This window comes from Antechinus flavipes, chromosome 3, assembly GCF_016432865.1.
Source record: "Antechinus flavipes isolate AdamAnt ecotype Samford, QLD, Australia chromosome 3, AdamAnt_v2, whole genome shotgun sequence".
Taxonomy (NCBI): Eukaryota; Metazoa; Chordata; class Mammalia; order Dasyuromorphia; family Dasyuridae; genus Antechinus; species Antechinus flavipes.
The window spans coordinates 74,526,525-74,545,570 of NC_067400.1; the positions used below are offsets into that span (position 1 = coordinate 74,526,525).

The 19,046-nt window shown below is 34.7% G+C and overlaps 1 protein-coding gene across 1 annotated transcript in view; it reads right to left on the reverse strand.

The window, feature by feature from the left end:
• The window catches only part of UNC80 (unc-80 homolog, NALCN channel complex subunit), a 228,787-nt gene that overhangs the window by 152,259 nt on the left and 57,482 nt on the right, over positions 1-19,046 (reverse strand). The window contains exons 15-20 of the mRNA XM_051983635.1: positions 16,886-17,033; positions 12,328-12,476; positions 9,451-9,617; positions 7,418-7,507; positions 3,108-3,316; positions 2,621-2,727 (exon numbers count right to left, since the gene is read on the reverse strand). Of these exons, the coding sequence (XP_051839595.1) occupies positions 2,621-2,727; positions 3,108-3,316; positions 7,418-7,507; positions 9,451-9,617; positions 12,328-12,476; positions 16,886-17,033 (870 nt within the window). The remainder of the gene's footprint in view (positions 1-2,620; positions 2,728-3,107; positions 3,317-7,417; positions 7,508-9,450; positions 9,618-12,327; positions 12,477-16,885; positions 17,034-19,046) is intronic.

The following is a 19,046-nucleotide window of genomic DNA, read 5'->3' on the forward strand; positions in this document are numbered from 1 at the left end:
AGCAGAGGTGTCAGTTGAATGAAAAAGTTAGAAGCTAGATTGTAGAGTTATGGGGAAAGAGAGACAGAGAGACACAAAGAAAGACAGAGACGCACACACACACACACACACACACAGAGAGAAAGAGAGAGAGAGAAAGACAGAGAGAGAGAGAGAGAGAGAGAGAGAGAGAGAGAGAGAGAGAGAGAGAGTCATAGCAGGATGAAAGAAGAGGCAACATGCTGGAGAAGACTGAGTGGATTGGGATCACCTATGTACATAAAGGGATTAGCCTTGGCACTAGATAGGAGCAATAGAAAAATGGCAAAAGACATCTGAATAAAGTAAGATGAGGTGAGGAGAGGAGAAGAGGAAGTTCTCAATTTTTTCCCCATTGAATTATAAGTCAAGGTTTACAATGAAGGGAGCCATGTAAGTTTCCTGGAGGAATGAAAAGATTTGGAAAGGATGCTATGATAAATAGAATAGTGAATCAATTAGAGAGGTATAAAAAGGATCATTTTGCTGTACTGAAGGCCCAGTTTATGTTATGCAACATGAATTAGTAGTGGATCTAGTAAGTAAGATTTAAAATTTTTTCTCCTGCTTATTCAGCTGCATGTAAGTTGGAATGAAAACAATATTATATAGAACTAATCCAAGACTGAGGCATGGTAGGCAAGATTGGCAATAGGATGAGGGGGCAAGGGACTTAAGAGAAAAGGATGGTGTGAAGTTGGACTAAGTCATCAAGGGGTCAAAAAACAGAAAAAAGGAAAGTGGTCATCAGTGCAGTAGTGATAGTCTGGGAAAGAACTTAATAGAGGGATCACAGGTCAAAAATAATTCAAAGAACTAGGTTTGCAATTGCGAGGCAGAGGGAAGGTGGAATGACAAGAGATTGTTAAAAGATAAAGGGATTTCAATTCATGAACATGGAAATGGAAATTGGGAGTGAAGGAAAAAACAAAGGTTTGATAATTTCTGTATATATCTGTGAAGTACCCAGTATGAGGGAAGGACTTGAGGAGGAGAAACTGCCTGTGATCCAGATATTGAAGTGATTGAAGAAAGAGCGTCTTCAGAGGCCAGTAGATGATATTTATCAGAATCTTGATTGGGTGGTAGATATGGATTGTATGAATCTTAAAAGAGATGAATTTACTAAGTGATGGCCTTAGAAAGAGTGCCTCAAAATGGCAATGGGGAGCAAGAAGTAGTCTAACCCCCTATCTGATCAAGTAGTAGAAGAATATGAGTGACAGTATAACCAATGCTGGAAAAGATGGGCAGGGAAGTTGTGTCAGCTATGAAAGGGCCAGGTTTTAGTGACTGCAAGAAGATGAAAAAAAAACAGGAAAGAAAATGGTTTAATAAGAAAGGTAATTTGTTACCTATGGATGCCCAGAGAGCACAGTAGAAAGGAAAGGTAGCTTTTAAGCATGGCATTGGGGGGTGTAGGTGTGCAGGGATAAGTTTTGGATTAAGGGGGATAGCAAGAGAGCAGGCAAGGAGGAGAGAGACAAGAAGGATTAGATAATGACAACAAGGTTCAGAATTGCTGGAATGGGAATAATATGACAGGATACAAATCTGTTAACCATTGAGAGGTGAATTCAGACGGGTTATCAACATCTGGCCTCAGGTAGAAAATTTTCAGGACATTACAGAGCAGTGTATAGTTGGAAAGCTAGAAGAAGGGAAGTAGAATTTATGCAGGTGACAATGGTATGGTATTTCCTTCCTTCCAGGTATGCATGGGCAGCAGAGGTGATAAGAGGAGGTAAGATTGAATGTCAGAGAGACTAGAAATTGTTCTTCACTTTTCATAACAAACTACTTCCAAGGCCTGTGTCTGAGTGGTCATCATGACCACATGGTTTCTGTAAATACTAAGTACCTGTGGGAAATAACTCAAATTCAAAAGGTGATGGCCTTCTCTATGTACCAAATGATGTTTTTATTTTTATTTTTTTCTGCTTTTACTTGCAACAATGGATCAGATTTTTTCACTTATTTTTATTCTAAATTGTAAACAGTGTGTTTTCTTTCCATAACATCAAGATTCCATTACATTGTTTATTTTCAACATTAAAAATCTGCCAAATTATGATTATAGACAGAGTTGGAAAAGACCTTGAGGCAGAGTATCCAAGGCTCTCATTTTGCAGACCAGAAAGGTTAGATCGGAAGAAGTTAAGTGATCTGGTGAGAAATAGGATTTGAATTAATATATTCCTGATTTTAAGACTAGATCTCTATTTACTGTGCTAATTACCTGCCTTTAAAGTATGTGTATACAGACTACTATTCATTGTCAATTTCAATTGCTTTTCTTTGATATTTTCCAAATTTGTTCACTTTAAAAGGCCTCTTTAATCACACCTCAGTGGACTTCTGGAGTGAACAGAATACTGGATTTGAAGTAAGTCACAACTAGATTCAAATTTTGCCTTTTTCACTTATTAGTTGTGTAACTAGTTGTGTCAGCTTCCCTGTCTCAGTTTCCTCATCTGTAAAAAGAGAAAACTGTATTTGATAACCTTTAAGTTTCCTGGTTCTAAATCTATCACTACAATATTCACAGAACTGAAAGTTTTATTAGTAATCTAACTTTCCCAACAAGTGATGGTTAGTTTACCTTCGAGCTTTGCCTGATGAAAGAAAGACGGTCTACTGAGCTAATGTCCAAGAGATCTTCTACACCATCCGCTAGGCCCGAGAGAGATGACCTCTTTAGCCAGTTTCCTATTTAATAGACAAAGTCTATTAACACAGTTCAATATTCTCTCCAATCTCAATCAAGTAAAAATTCTAAGATATATCCTTAAAACAGGGAAAGTACCACAACATGACAGAATATGAATGAAAAGAAATTCTTCAATCCTTATGCCTTGGGTGAAAATGTGCAGGATTGGACTTTAAATAATATAGTCATGTCCATTGCTTAGGGCACTACTTGGGACACAAGAGATACTTAAAGAATACTTTTTGATTGATTAACAGGATAAATTAGTAAAATCCTCCCAATCAACTGGGTGGAATTCCTGCCCCCTCTTAAACTGCCAGTATACTTATGTATAAAATAAAACATAAAGAAACAAATAAATAAATAGACCTACTTTTACCTATGGGGAGTTTGAGTTTCTTTCGGAGTGAAATCCGCCGGGAACGTGAGCGGGACCGCCTATCAGTGGTTGTCCCAGAGTGAGCAGTGGTACACTCTGATGTGTCCTGCTCTGATTGGCTGCTAGTATCACTTGCTGCACTCTGAGATTTGAACATCTTGCGCCAAAAATCTTTGCGTCCTAAATTTGCCCCTTGCATTTGTTCATCACTGTGAGCAAACAAAGTCAAGGATTAATAGCAGCAAAACTCACTTTTTTCAGTGACCACAAAATTATCATACTTTTAATCTATCTCCCAAACTTGCCAGTGTGCATTATCTCATACTTAATTTTATATAATTGTATTATTATTGACAAGGGAAGGAGTGTGGGAATCTTTTAGTGAAGATCATAGAACCAGAAGAGATTTTAGAAATTGGATATAATTCAAGGATAAAGACAAGTTAAATGTCTTTTTAAGGTTAGAGTTTGAGATGAGAATTGAACTAATGTTTTCCTGACTTGCTGGTTGTTAAACTGTTATCAGCACACCTCTGCATTGATTTCTCCCAAAGATATGCAGAACCATTGCTATATTGTCAAATGAATGTATCCTCATCTATTTTCTTTTACTTTTTAAAAAATATGTAAGTGCCTAATTTGACAAGCATTTTAGTGCCTGGGAGTTATGATAAAAGAGACAATTCATTCTAAAACACCATTAACTTTATAACTCTCATTCTGGTAGCAGTTATTACAAAGCTTAGGGATTGAAAGTTCCAACTACTGAGAAATGGGAGACACTTCAGTTAGGTTTTAGAAATCAACATGAACCAGAAACAAGTGATATAGCCAGTGTTTATGGGATTTTAAACAATAATTTTAAATTTGCTTGCAGACCTTGGAGACAGATTTGGAATCTTTCCTAGGTGCAGTGTAAAATATTCATTTTTTTCACACAGCTTTTATGGAGAAACATACAGAACCCAATTTCATCTCACCAAAGCTTGCCAGTGATTTGTATCCTCTGAATTCTTATTTGTTAACCTGCAGTTTTATTTATTTTTTTCTATTCTAAAACGAACTTATGGTAGTTTGCTGGAAGTGAATTCCTCTGCAGGGTTACATCAAATATTCATGTTGCATGCAGTTTCTCACCTACAGAGAATTCATGACATTTTGATCAGGGTAGGACTAAATTCTCTGAAGAGGAATAAAAAGATCCAATGGGACCATTTATCAGCTTTGCCTGAGAGGGTGGTACATTAGCTTTGTCTAATGGGTTTATATCAATACTGAGTTCCAGAGAAATGAGAATTTAAAAACCATTATTAAATGTTTGAGTATTACTCAGTCAATGTGACCTTTATAGAAAGGAAGAAGATTAAAAAAGAACATAAGCAAAGGAAAGAATAAGAAATTGGGGGGGGGAGTAAATAGGTATGTGTATAGCCATAAATAATATAGGTCACTGAGACTTTGTCATATAGTGCCAACAGGGCTAGAGAACATGCATGGGGTCAATTGTGGACTTAAGGCATAGTTCAAGCAAAGAATCACCAACTGATCTCTCGTCTCATGTTGTTGATGGAGGAAGTTTGTTGTGACTTGGCTGTCATTCTCCCACCCTCAGGTCCCATCACTAAGATGACACTTTTCTAGGGAGTCTTCTTTATTTACCATCACACTAATGCTATTGAATCCAAATGAGGTGGACTACTTATACATTTTAGAACTTGGGAAACTGTGTCATGTGGGATGTATTGGGTCAGCACATGTCAGTCTTAGGGCATCTGATATATTTTGGCAGAGGAGATTTCAAAAGGTTCCAAGAAAGAACAGCTAATATCACATGGATGAAATTCTTGGAAGAAATCAGCTATTGAAACTCTAAAGAATGAGATTATGAAAGCTCAAAGAGAAACATTTATTCTCCTTGACCCAGATTAGAAGGAAAAACTAGAAACAATATTTAGAAATTATAAAGACACTTACTATTAAGAAAAATTCCCTAACAATTTTTGTCATTGCTGTTTAATCATTTCAGTGGTGTCTAACTCTTTATGACTACATTTTGGCATTTTCTTGGCAAAGATACTAGAGTGCTTTGCCATTTCCTTCCCCAGCTCATTTTACATATGAGAAATTGAGGCAAGCAGGGTAAAGTGACTTGCCCAGGACTACACAACTAGTAAATGTCTGGGGCCAGATTTGAACTCAAATCCATCAATCTTATCTAACTACCCCTAACAATTAGAGCTACACAAAAGTACAATGAACTGCTACTGCTTTATGCTGCTGAATTTCTCCCTCCCCCTGCCCCTTACTTGACATATTAAGTGAAGACCAAATAACTTTTCTTGGTCATATTATGGAAATTCTCATTTATGTAGAGATTTGACTAACATATCTTCTGTCTCTGAATTCTAAGACTGAGTCCAATTCCTTTTCTTGGATTTGCCGGGATTTTGTTACTTTATGCCTTTGTTTCCTTTTTTGCAAAAAGAAGGCCATATTATCTACTCTGTTTAAAATAAAAGTAGCTGCTTATTCATATGGAGCTCCTAATCAGGTGTTAGCACACATCAAAATTTCTGAATTTATTGAATGGCTCCAGCCAGGAAAGGCAGAGCTAGCAACTGATCTTCAACCTGTCGAGGTTTGAAGTTAGCTGGTAAGCAGAGACCTGGAATAAAAGGGAAGGAGAAACATGGAAAACAAATTTGTCCTTTCTTTTTTACCCTTGCCAGAATACTAGTATGTTCAAAATTGACATTCTCCTGGCCAAAAGGAAAAATCAAAAAGGAGAATATATCTAATAGAGGGGACAAAAGCGAGGAACATTTTTTTCTACTGACTATATGATTGAGAGTAGGTAAAATAATTAATGAACAAAATGAATTTTGATGGACTCATGATGTAGAATGAGACACATTTATGGAGATAGTCAACAAAAGAATTTGTTTGATTATGTATGGGTTTTTAAAGTCATTATGATTTGTTCTCCATACCTCTCTACATGGAAAGTGGATAGGAGTGAAAGGAAATCAATATTGATTAATTAAAATTTGAAAAAAAATCTTACAAAGTTAAAAAATAGCTGCTGATTTGTCATTGCTGACATATATGATGATGATTAAAATATGATTATAAATGAATAAATTGAGAGGTGCATGTTTATAGAATATGCCTTCAGAACCATCAGTTAAATAACATTATAGCTTGAAAGGACTATTAATGAGTTTTTCATAGCATTACTTCTGTTTTTTAAGCACTTATCACATCTGCCACATCATGGTAACACTGATTTGATATCTTTAAGCTTTGTGAATGTGAGAAGCAGAGAAACTGGTGAAGGGGCATTGGGCATTGGCCCAATTGGAAAAAGCTCAGAATTTGGGGAAAAAAGGGAAGCTATGTTTGTTCAAAAGTAGGATAATATAGTATTTTTATTCCATTTGTTGCTAGTATTTTATCATACAACAGACTTACTCAGTCAGTAAGTCTTTGAGTGACCATTTCTTTTAGGTACACAGATTTCTGGTAGTCACTGAAGGCAGTACAAAAGATGTATAGTCTTCATCATCCAGGGGGTTGAAGGAAATTGTAGCTTTTCCAGTATGAGGAAGAGATGAAATATCAAGGGAGGGAGGGAGGACCCTTGAGGCACAGGACAAGTTCAAGAATTTTTAATTTCCAAGGAGAGGAGAGGGAAAGGATAGATTCAGTGATCAATTGAGGGGAAGAAAAAGTGTTGCTATTCCAAATTGAAAATAATCATGAGTGGTAGATGATGAAGCCTACTGTCTATCTCCTGACAGCAGTGTAATGGACTCAGGATACAGAATGAAACTTTTTTGATATAGATAATGTAGAAATTTGTTTGCTTGACTATGTAAATTATTACAAGTGTTGGAGAAAAAATATATTTGTTAAATTGAAATAAAATTAAATAATAAAAAAGAAATAAGATTGGACAATCAGAAATTATATGATTAAGAGGCATTTCTGATCACCATGCTGAAAGGTTTGACTTTTACCGGCAATAGGAAGTAACTGGAAACTTTTGAGTAGCATAAGAATGATATCAAATCAAAATGAGATATTCAGAAAATCAATTTGTTCATGATAGAAAGAATCAACTACAGGGACAATATAATATAGACAGATTTTAAAAAGCTCTTTAAAGTTTAGCCTAGGGTGAAGGGAGAAGAATCAGAAAGGAACAAATGAATATGAACCATTTTAGTGGACAATTCAACAATTCCATAATAGAATTTTTTCTTTACTGAAAAGTCATTGGGTTGTATCTCTGCTTCTCTGCTACTTACTGCTCTGGAGTTTGCAAGGGGCGGCCAGACATGTAGCTGCGACACTCATCAGCTGCTGATACCTGGCCTTTGTCTATTCCAGCCTCAGACCTGTGGGAATAGTTCATTCTATCAATTAAAATATGTTAATTTCCATTCAATAAAGTGGGCAGATATTTGTAAAAACAAACTTGATACTGATAATACACACAATGCTAAAACACAATCTTTAATCCTGTTGAAAATGCCATCACTTAATAATAACATATACTTTATATTAAGATATTACAAATGTGAATTTAGCTCTTGCTCCTTTTAAATGTAGGAAAGGGATTAGACCTGTTATTTTATTAATAATTAAGAATTCCCAAATGGAGAAGTTCCCTCTACCAATGCCTATGAATACCTTCTCTTCAATTTAAAGAGTTGCTTAGGGCATCAAAAGGGATTTGCCCAGAGTCATATAAGCAGAATGTGCTGGGGGGTGAAGGGAAAGGGGGATCTTGAACTCGGTCTTTTCTGGATCCAAATCCAACTCTATTTACTACACAATTCAGCATCTGGCATGCTGGGAGAGACACAGAAACTATGATTTCATGGTATATAGACAGCTTAGATAAGGAAACTGTATCATAATATTAGAACTATATCTAGAGCAGAGATGTTAAACATATAACCCATATGGTAAAAATGTAAAAGCCAGAATAAGATTAAAATAGAATTGGGAAATGTTTAACAGAATAAATAAAAATACAAAAAATGAAGATAATATCACATTTTAAAACTCAGTGAATTTGTATCCCACATAGATATGTACATCTATACATATATTCGTATGCATAGATTAGTAGTTCCCAGTTATTTTTGAGCAGGTCCACAGCACTAAGACATTATTGACTTGCCCAGGAAAACACAATATGTTTCAGAAGGAGAACTTGAACCTAGGGTCTTCTGCTCAAAGGTTAGCCCTCTATCTACTATGATATACTCCCTCTGACATTAAAATACATCCTGGTAATATGCTCTCCAAATAAAGTTATTAACTCATATAAGATGAAGAACCTCAAATTTAAGTATTTCCAGATTATTAGAAGGAAAAAATGGAATAATTGAAAAACTAATCCTGGTCCTGAAGACTAGATAACTAAGCTTCTATTATTCTTCTATTACTAGAGAGATTAAGGACTGTTTTAGTTGTATATGGCATACATTATATTTTTTTTGGCATTTTGGCATTTATGTTATGAGAGAGGGTTTAATTGAAATCGATAGTATGTCTAGAAATGACTGTGATGCAAAAACAAAAGACATGGGAATTTTTTTAAATTTAGAGGTTTCTCTTTATATCTACTAGGATTTTTTATTCATCACACATCAACTAAATTCGATATTTCTAATAAAAAAACTTAAGAAATTGTCTTTGTTTATCAATCATATTCTGCTGCTTTAATTCAAGCATGTCTAAAAAGGCAAATATGACATAGTGTAAAACTAGCCTTCACGCCAAGAAAATGTGGGTCCAAGCCCCACTTTTGACTCATACTGCTCAGGTAGCCCTGGCCAAAGTACTTAACTTCTCCATACCCTAAATAACTAAGGTTATAAGTATAACATATATAGAGATATAGATATACATACATAAATCCACAGATTCATCCCTTCTTCTATTACAGAGTGCAGAAACTGGTGTATCATTCACTGATTATTACTCTAAGACCAAAATCATAATTATCAATGGACATAACTAAAATATGTACAATTTTGCTTTTTTATTTTGCTAATTTGCAAATTTGCTACTTTCTTCATTAACTTAAATCACATGTATAAGAGAATTGATGCATATTTTTCTTTCTAAGGGTAGAGCTGATACTCATTCTTTTATTGAGCCTAATATCTACCCAAGACACTGGCATTGTTAGTTAAGAAAAGTGTCAACCACTCCTATCCTTATGAACCACCAGGATCTGAACACAAAATGCAAAAGGACAAAATACTACATTGTCATAGATTGATAGAAACATTCAAAGAAGTTCCTTTCCCTCAGACAAACATACCTTTTGCTTCCTGAGGGTTTTGAGTCCTGCTCCGCCTCTTCTGATCTTTTCCCTGGGGCTAACTTTTCTGCACTGTCTAGCAAGGCACTCAGGGCCACCCTCCTGAAAACATTTCCATGAGCTTCTTTGATGAATTGAACCAGCTGCCGGATGTCACAATAGAGCCCCTATGTAATGACAAGGTACAGCAAGAAAGAGAGGAAACTATCAACAATAGATTTCTTATGGAATCTGATCATGCTGAAGTTAATAAAATGAGTGATTTATCATTGCACTTAATACACATAGAAATCTTTCAAGTGAAAACTTGAAGAACAATTTCATCTTACCTTTCTAGAAAAATTAAAATAAATTGTCACTAGGTCTGTACTTGAAAGATCAAAGAAATTTTTAAAGGATACATATGTGTGAAAATATTTATAATAATTCTTTTTTTTTGGTAGCAAAGACCTAGAAATTAAGGTAGTGCCCATAAATTGGAAATGAATAGATTTTTGAAGTTATATTTGTTTGTACACGTGCATAAACATAAACAACATAAGTGTGCATATATAATATATGTAATGAGAAGCCATTGTGCAATAAGAAATGGATGAAAGGGACAGTTTAGAAAAATGAGAAGACCTTGGTATGAACCAAAGAAGAGTAAAAAGAGCAGAACTAGGAGAAAAACTATATAATAACAAAAACATTGCAAAGATAACCTTTGAAAGATAACTCTGTTCAACACAATGACCAAGCACAATACTGGAGCACTGATGATAAAGCTTGCTGCATACTTCCTTTCAGAAAAGTGATGGGACTCCGAGTAAAATATGAAAAAATGTGTTTTAGATATGGTCAATGTAGAAATAATTTCTTTCTTTCTTTTTTTTTTTCATTAACTATTCATGCTTATTACAACTTATTTCCCCAGAGGGAAGGTGAATGGAAGATAAAATAAATTTTTGGTAATTGAAAAAATAAAATTAACTTAAGAATAAAGTCAATTGTGGTACATTAGACTTCAAGAATATTATCAGATACAATGTAATAATTATATTAGCCCCATTTCTCTAATTCCAAGTCTTCTATGGACAATTCTTAATTACGATCAAAGAAAGAAGTGGAAAGCAGATATTCCTTTGGGGTTTTGGTTCTAATCTTTTACCTTTGTTCAAAAGCATTTTTAAAAATCACCTTCCCTTCAACTAAAATTAATATACTCTCTTCTGCAATAAGCCTGATCATTTCAAAAACCATGTGGTACAATGGATAAGTTCAGAGATACATGTCACTTTTATAACTTAGATATAAAAACCTGTTCACTTCTAACTTAAAATGGCATTTAAATAGCATTATTTGTTCTGTATGGATCTAAAGAATTATTTTGGTCAATCAACGCCAATTGGTCTATTACTGTTCATTGAAATATGGATATTTGTGATAAAATTGTTTTGTTTCTAATCATGATGAGGATGGGGCCAGAGTGAGGATAAGTAAACCCTCTAAAAGATATTTTTGAGACACCTTGCTCTGATGATTTTGTAATTTAGGAAAAATAGCTTTAACTTGACCTTGCTTTGTTTATTCTCTTTTCAAATCTGCATCTTTAGACTCTGAATGATTTTCTGAATTTGAACAGTAATTGTACCCCATCTTCCCACACTGACTTAAGTGCAAATGGGCAGAATTGTGCATATGAGGATGTTACATGTGTAACTTGTTAGAGTGCAGCAGGATCTGCAGGCATCTATTTCAGTCAGCTTAGACTACTCTATCCTAAGCCACAATTTCTTCTGAAGCAATTAAGTGATCATCTCTTGCAGGTTATTCCCAGTTATGGGGAACTTAATTAACCTAGTCCTGCTATTAGGAATAGTAGATGTCAGATTATAGCCTTCAATTAACATACAATGGCAACTACTCTATGGCAGATTTGCTTTAATTACAAAAACAAAAAAAATTGAAATGATGTTCATAAAATCATTAGCATTTTGTTGTAATCCATATCTACTTTATTATCTTTTAAAATTATTTTTTTACACATCCAAAACACAAGGATTTCCCCATTCAGAGAGAAAAGGAGGACAGCATATGAAACTGTGAATCTTCATTATATATGGTTTATTTCATCAAGCATTTTTAATGTTAGTTCCAAAAATGCCCTAACTGTTTGTGACCCTTTCTGAACTTCTTTTATTTTCTTCTATGTATTTTTAAATGACTAACATCCTTTCCTTTCTTTCTCTTATTTGCTTTGACATCACTGCATCCTCTGTAAAACCCTGCGATGTAGCAAATTAAGTATAATCAAGCAAATTGAACCCATGTAGTTGTCCTGTCTGAAATTGGTCATTCTGAACTTCTAACTACTAAGAGGGCATTCTGTTCTTCAAGATCTTCCTAAAATTTTCAGTTTAGTAATTATAGGGTTTAAGGGCAGCCTCATACATACTATTCCAATGAAGCTTCCTGGCTATTCATTCTCAGAACAAAGTTCACTCAAAACTTGCCACATTCAAGCCAAGACTGGGCTTAACAATTTTAAGCATATCTGCAAGTGATGGAGCTCAAAGTCCATTGCAAACATCTCATGAATGATCAGAGGATTTTCATGAGATAAGTGGTAATATTCCTTCTCTATTCTCTTCTTTCCCATCTCAGTAATTCTTCAGTGAGGAAAGTGGAATAAAGAGAAGGTAAGTGTGCTCTTAAGATTCCCTAGTGAATCACTCACTCCTACTGCTGACAGAACAGTGACAAAATAGAAGAATCTTTTCTCCAGTCTATTATTTCCCCCCAAACCTTCCTCTGTCTTTTCTCTTTTTTGTTGCTCTGGTTTTAAGCCCTCTTGTGTATTTGAGATGACGTATCCTTATGCAGAGAGATACTCACCAGGTTTTCAGGGCTGTGTAGTTCATGCGTAGTAGATGCACAGCGGGTGATGAGGGATTTAAACATAGCACTGACAATAATACCTTCTACATTCTGGGCTGTGGATTTGTTGTCCACTGTGGTGAAGTTATTCCCAAACCCAGCCTTATCTGGAAAGCAGAGGTACAATTTAAAGGCAATTTGCCCAGTGGAACAATGGGATCCTGTGAACAATTCACTAGCAAAAGAAGACACATAATGAAACAAAAATCATAATAATACCCTCCAGACTTTGAAACAAATAAGCAGCACTTCCTTTATAGCCTCTTCTCTTAGGTAACTTTTATCTTGTTTATAGAATCTTTTGAAAGCATCCAAGGGCGAAAATAGAAATAATGCCAGATCGATCAGAGAATTTGCATTCAAATCTTAGCTCTAGCATACTATGTGAACTAGAGGAAGGCTTTGTACCTGCATTTCCTCATTTGTTAAATGAAGGGGTTGAATTAGTTGAGCTCTAAGTTTTCTTTCTACTCTAAATATATAATTCTATAATCCTAATCTTTTTTTTTTTTTTGAGAAGGAAAGACTTTTAGATGTAGAAGCATTTTTTAAAAAAGTGATTGCTTCTGTTTGAAATAGGGCCACAAGGTCTAAATGGTATATCATGGGGTTTACCAATATTTTCAGTGATGGGTTGCTAAGACCTCACCTAAATTATTGTGTTAAAGGAATAGGAAGGAAATTCTGAGAGGATGTATGAAATGAGACTACAAAGCAAAAGAGCAGAATTCTGACAAGGAAATTAATCCAACAACAACAACAACAACAACAACAAAAATCCCACCATTTATCAGGCACCAACAGCAAAAGGCAAACTATACACAAGGAAGAAGCATGGGATAGGAGATAGTGATTATGTTCCCCCATCCCATGCTTCTTCCTTATGTGATCTTTCCTCTAACAATCAGTAGTGATGAAGCCATGGAAAACTCAAGTTTTCTGAGCTTCAAACAACATTTTTTTTTTTTTTTGAGGCAATTGGGGTTAAGGGACTGGTCCAGGGTCATACAGCTCAGAAGTGCTAAGTGTTAAGACCAGATTTGAACTTAGGTCCTCCTGACTTCAGGGCTGGTGCTCCATCCACTGCAACACCTAGCGGAGTTGAGGCCAAGTCATCAACAGTTAATGGTGTTTTTACATGTAAGAATTCACAGGTCCTTGATGTGAGTGTATGCACAAGGGATTATATCATATTCTGGGGATATAAAGCATGTAATTTAGGGAAACAAGAGATTACTTTCAGCTGAGGAGAAGGAAACACCTTTGTGGAGAAGGTGATATATGACTTGGCCCTTTAAATAAAAGGATTTGGAGTTAAAAATTTGGAATTAAATGATAAAAGGATTAAAGGTAAGGAGGGAGTCTAATACAGGATATATGGAGGATAAGTGGGAGCAAGGCTAATTTAACTAAGCAATAGAATATATGAAAAAAAGTAATATATAATAAGACTATCTAATAATACATAATAAGATTATAGGTTGGAACTAGGCTATAAAGTATTTTAAAAACCAAGAACGTGCTTATTTCTAACCCATATGGTAATCAGAAACTACTGGAGTTTATTGAGTAGAGGAAAGACAATCCTGTACTTTGAGATGATCACTTTGGGAACTATGTGGAAGATAAATTGGAAAAAGATAAAAAAAGGATAATTTGGAGGTAATTTTAATGGTCCATTGGGGAAGTGTTTTTACTGTTGCAATTTCAACTAGAGTGGTGGCCATATATGCTTAGATATATAATCTTCCTTGATTAAATGTAAGCTCTTGGGGGTGGAGTAGAGGAAGGAGAGGTTTACATTTCATAATAAATACTCCTTGAATAGAATGGAGTGGTAAATTGGAGGGAGTACTGAATCTGGAGTTAGGAGGATCCGAATTCAAATTCTGTTTCATATATGAATTAGATAGTGACCCTAGGCAAGTCACTTAATTTCAATCTGTCTCAGTTTCCTTATTTGGAAAGTGGGGCTAATAATAGCATCTGCTTCACAGAGTTGTGTGGATAAAGTGAGAGAAAATATTTGTAAATAGTCTGTAAGCTTTAAAGCACTATATGAATACTAGATTATTATTATTAATTGATTGGGAGAGAACAGGATAATATTACAAACAAGAATAAATGAGATAAAATAAGCAAATTCTTTGTACATCATAAAATTCTATAAAAATGTTAGATAGTAGTAGTAGAAGCAATAGTAGAAATACAACTAGATAATGGCAGTGATTGTGGTAGTAATAGTAGTAGTAGTAGTAGTAGTAGTAGTAGTAGTAGTAGTAGTAGAAGAAGAAGAAGAAGAAGAAGAAGAAGAAGAAGAAGAAGAAGAAGAAGAAGAAGAAGAAGTGGTGGTGGTAATAATAGTCTACAACTAATGTGAAATTATGCTAAAAAAAATAGGATGGAAACAAGTCACAAAAGGACCTTAAGAACAGGGCTAAGGAATTTGTATTTGATTCTACAGGCATTGAGTTAAAAAAAAAAAAAGAAAGAAGAGCAATTTTTGAGAAGAAGACTAAGTCAGTCTTATGCCTTATAAAATTAGCATGCCTAATGAGAAAAATGTATTTGGAGGGGTTGCAGGAAGACTGCGACACAGAGACAAAATATGAGGCAACTTACAAAAATACAGAGAGGATGCGACAAAAGAAGAAATGAAATATGTGAGGGTCTTTGTGGAGGCAAGCCACAGAGAAATCTAGGAAAGGAAGTGTGATGGTATGAACCAATATTTCATCTTTAGTGGTTTTGAGCCACAAAGGCCCAAAGGATATTAAAGAAATGTCCTAGCAACCCCTAACTAAACCTTTTTCTCATATCTGAGGATCCATGAAGTACTGGTGAATTCTGGATCTATACATCCTTTCCTCTTTAGTGATGCCCCCCCCCCAAACCCTGATTAAATACCCAAAGATATAGAGAAGGAAGCATGCTGGTAGCAAATAGCTTCACTCTCTTACAGGTCATCAATATCTCTAGCATTGAAGAAATAATTATGACTAATGCATATTCATTAGAATTTAAGTTTCTTCAGGGCAGAGACTTTTTCTTTTAGCTTTGCTTAGTATTTCAGCACTTAGCATAGTAATGGGTATATAGTAAGTGCTTAATAAATTCTCATTGACTAGACTATGGGCTGAAAAGAATAGGGAATGACCAATGACTGAGGCCCCAACTTTAATCAAGTTGGGGTCCATGATCAACTAATCATTGGCTTTTGAATTAAAAATCTTTAGTTTAGTTTAGTTAAAGGAACATATTGCTTCCTTTTCCATGCCAGGAACTTATCTTCCAGCAATAGTATAAATGCACAATATTTTGCAATCAATAATTTTCCTATTGTTGTATACTTGGGAAATACATAATTGCCTTTCTGTTTGGTATGATGTCCATAGTTTAAACACATTTAACAGTCTTTTTTCTTACATTGAGGGTTAGATGAAGAAGAGGCATCTAGTGATAAAAGAAAGTGTAACAAGGGACATGAAAAGAAAGTTTGTTTCTATGTACATCAAATAGTTTCTTTATAGTGACTTTAACAGATACTATTATAGATACTGTTTTATTTAAGCTATAAAAAGAGTAAGAAAAACAAATGTGAATGGAAGTATATAGCTGCATGTGCATTAAAAATACATTTGAACTTCATTGTCTGTTACTGATGAAGTTTGTATATAGCAAGGATATCTGAACAGTGCTAGAAGAATCAAATATTTAAGGGATTTCAAGGGTCATCTAGTCACATACTTTCAGTTTACAGATGAGAAAATTGAGGCCATATATGCCCAAGGTCACATGGCTAATAAGTGACAGAGCTAGGATTTAATCTGACCGTCTCTGTAGGAGTTTACCTCTGGCCATTTATATATGAACAGTTTAGAGCTCTACACCTACAAAATTTTAGTGTAATTTATTTATTCTGTCACATACTACAATGCAGAAATAGAGACAATTTTCAAATTGAAGTCTCAATTCTAATTTGTTTATTGCTTTTATTATATGCTTGTATTTATATATATATATATTTATATATAACATATAACACATATATTACATATATGTACATATATCACGTATTATGTAGCTATGTATATATATGTGTACCTGTCCATATTTCCTTTTTAATTTCTTTGAGTCCTAGACACAATTCCCTTGCACCAGAAAGATAAGGAATATGGAAGAGAGACCAACCATCCAGAGGCTAAAAAAGAGTTGAGGGACCAAGAATATAGACCTCTAAGAATAAAGATCTATCAGACCACTTATAGTTTCCTCAGTGCAGTTTAGAGATTACTAATCAAGATATATTTTGCAGAGTAACATTTTCCATAGCATGTTTCCCAATAGATATCTTGAAAGATAGCACCCTTCTTTCCCCTACTTCGTTAGTGTGGAAATACAAGCTTATATATTTCTAAATACATTCTACCTCAAAGAACTTGAGATGACCCCCAAATAATACATGGTCTACCTCACCATGGTCTCTCCTAGTGTTCATGCTGGCAGCCATACTTACTATCAGTGACTGGTTCCATACAGAATCCTAGTAAAGCATGCAAGAAATCCACTACGTTATTGAGGGAATCCTTGTTCACATAGTCCCTCATGGTTTGTCGAAACTGCATTTTATCTAGCTTATAAAGCTTAGTGAGGCAGTTCTGGGCCTGCAATGAAGTAAGAAAAGTAAAAAAGTCAAGAGCATCTACTTAAGTGACCGTTATCATTCCCTTCTTCTCACCCCGAAACACCAGGAATCCTTCTGAAAGTATAAATTTATTCTGTTTTGCCTATTGCTGTTCTGTTTATTCCATTCAATCCCAAGAAACATATAAGCAATTCTTATGTTTCAGGCCTTCTAATGAGGGTGAGGATGGTACATTAGAAAAAGCACTGGCTGTGAGAGTCAGAGAACCCAAGTTCAGATTCTGAATCTACTCTTTATTACTTGTGTAATCTTGGACTCTCGGTTCCTCAGCTATAAAATAAGATATTTGGATTAGATGACTCCGAAGCACCTTTTCATCTCTAAATTGTTGATCCTTAATATAGATCTCACATAGCTCCTGCTCTCAAGGAGTTAACTATTAACCAAGCATTCATGCCCAAGTTAAAAATTCTTAGCAGAAAAAATTCATGAAAAACATGAGAATTATCTCCAAAAAATGACCATTAAAATGAGGGGGTTGTGGTAGATAGTCTCAAAACTTTTCCCAAGATTCAATGTACATATATTATCTGGGAGTAACAGGAGATTGTTTAAGCCTCTCCATTAGCATTTTAGTCTATCTGTTGGCTTAGTTAACATCTTAGAAAATGCAATGATACTGGCTCTATGGGGATAAAAGTAAACCACAAATTTTGTTAGAGGAAAATGGGAACTGATAATGATAACCAAGAGAACTAATAGAAAAGGGCAGACTTAAAGATAGATGTTCCAGTAGGAACCTTGGGCCCTGGAAAACTAGTGCCAATATGTAGACGCCAGATTATGGAAGGCAGATCCAGGATAATTTGACATATGAGACACTCCATTAAGTATGAATGCTAAAAACCAAACTTTTTAGTACTGAGACTTGGGCATTTTTAAAATTGCCTGGAAAAGACTAACATTTAGAGTTATTAGTTTGTTTCCTAATGTACTCTTAAATCACAGTTGTGTATAGAAATGTAACTTGCTCAGTAGGGAAATAGGAAGGAAAAGGAATAAGGCAAAAGTAGGAAATGATAAAAAGGAGGGAAGGTTAAGAGTTAGAAGCAACAAAAACTTTTGACAAAGCATAGTAAGTGGAGGGGGAGGGGGGAGCAACCGAAAATGTGGTAGAAGGATTTACACAGTTATCATAACAAGTGTGAATGTGAATAGGATGAGCTGAGTCATAAAAAGGAAGCAGATAGTATATCCAATAATATGCTGTTTATAAGAGATACTCTTGAAACAAAAAGATACATACAGATTTAAAATAAAGACTGGAATAGAATCTAATATGCTTCTGCTGAATTTAAAAAGATTAAGAGTAACAATTACCATTTCAGACAAAACAAAAGAAAAAATAGATCTAATTAAAAAGATAACCAGGAAAGCCACATTATGCTAAAAGATATCATAGATAATTGAAGTAATATCAAAAAAACTTACAGCAAATTTCTCTGAAAGACATCTTATTTCTCAAATATATACTGAGTATAGAACTGATTTAAATTTATAAAAATAACAGCAATTCCCCAATTGATAAGTGGTAAAAGGATACAAATAGGGAGTTTTCAGAAGAAATTAAAGTGATCTATAGTCATATGAAAAAATGTTCTAAATCACTATTAATTAGAGAAATACAAATTACAACAACTCTGAGGTACCACTTCATGTCTATCAGAAATGAAAAATGCTAAAAAGAATGAGGGGAAAATAGGCACATACAAAATAGATTTGAAATTATGAATGCTATAAAATTGTGCATAGTCTTTGATTCAGCAATACTACTAATAGGTTTGTACCCCAAACAAATAAAAAAAAAAGACCTACATGTACAAAAATATTTATAGCAGTTCTTTTTGTGGTGACAAAGAATTGGAAATTGAGGAGATGCCCATCACTTGGGGAATGGCTGAATAAGTTGTAGCACATGATTGTGATGGAGTACAATTGTATTATAAAAAATGACGAGGTGGGTGTGGTTTCA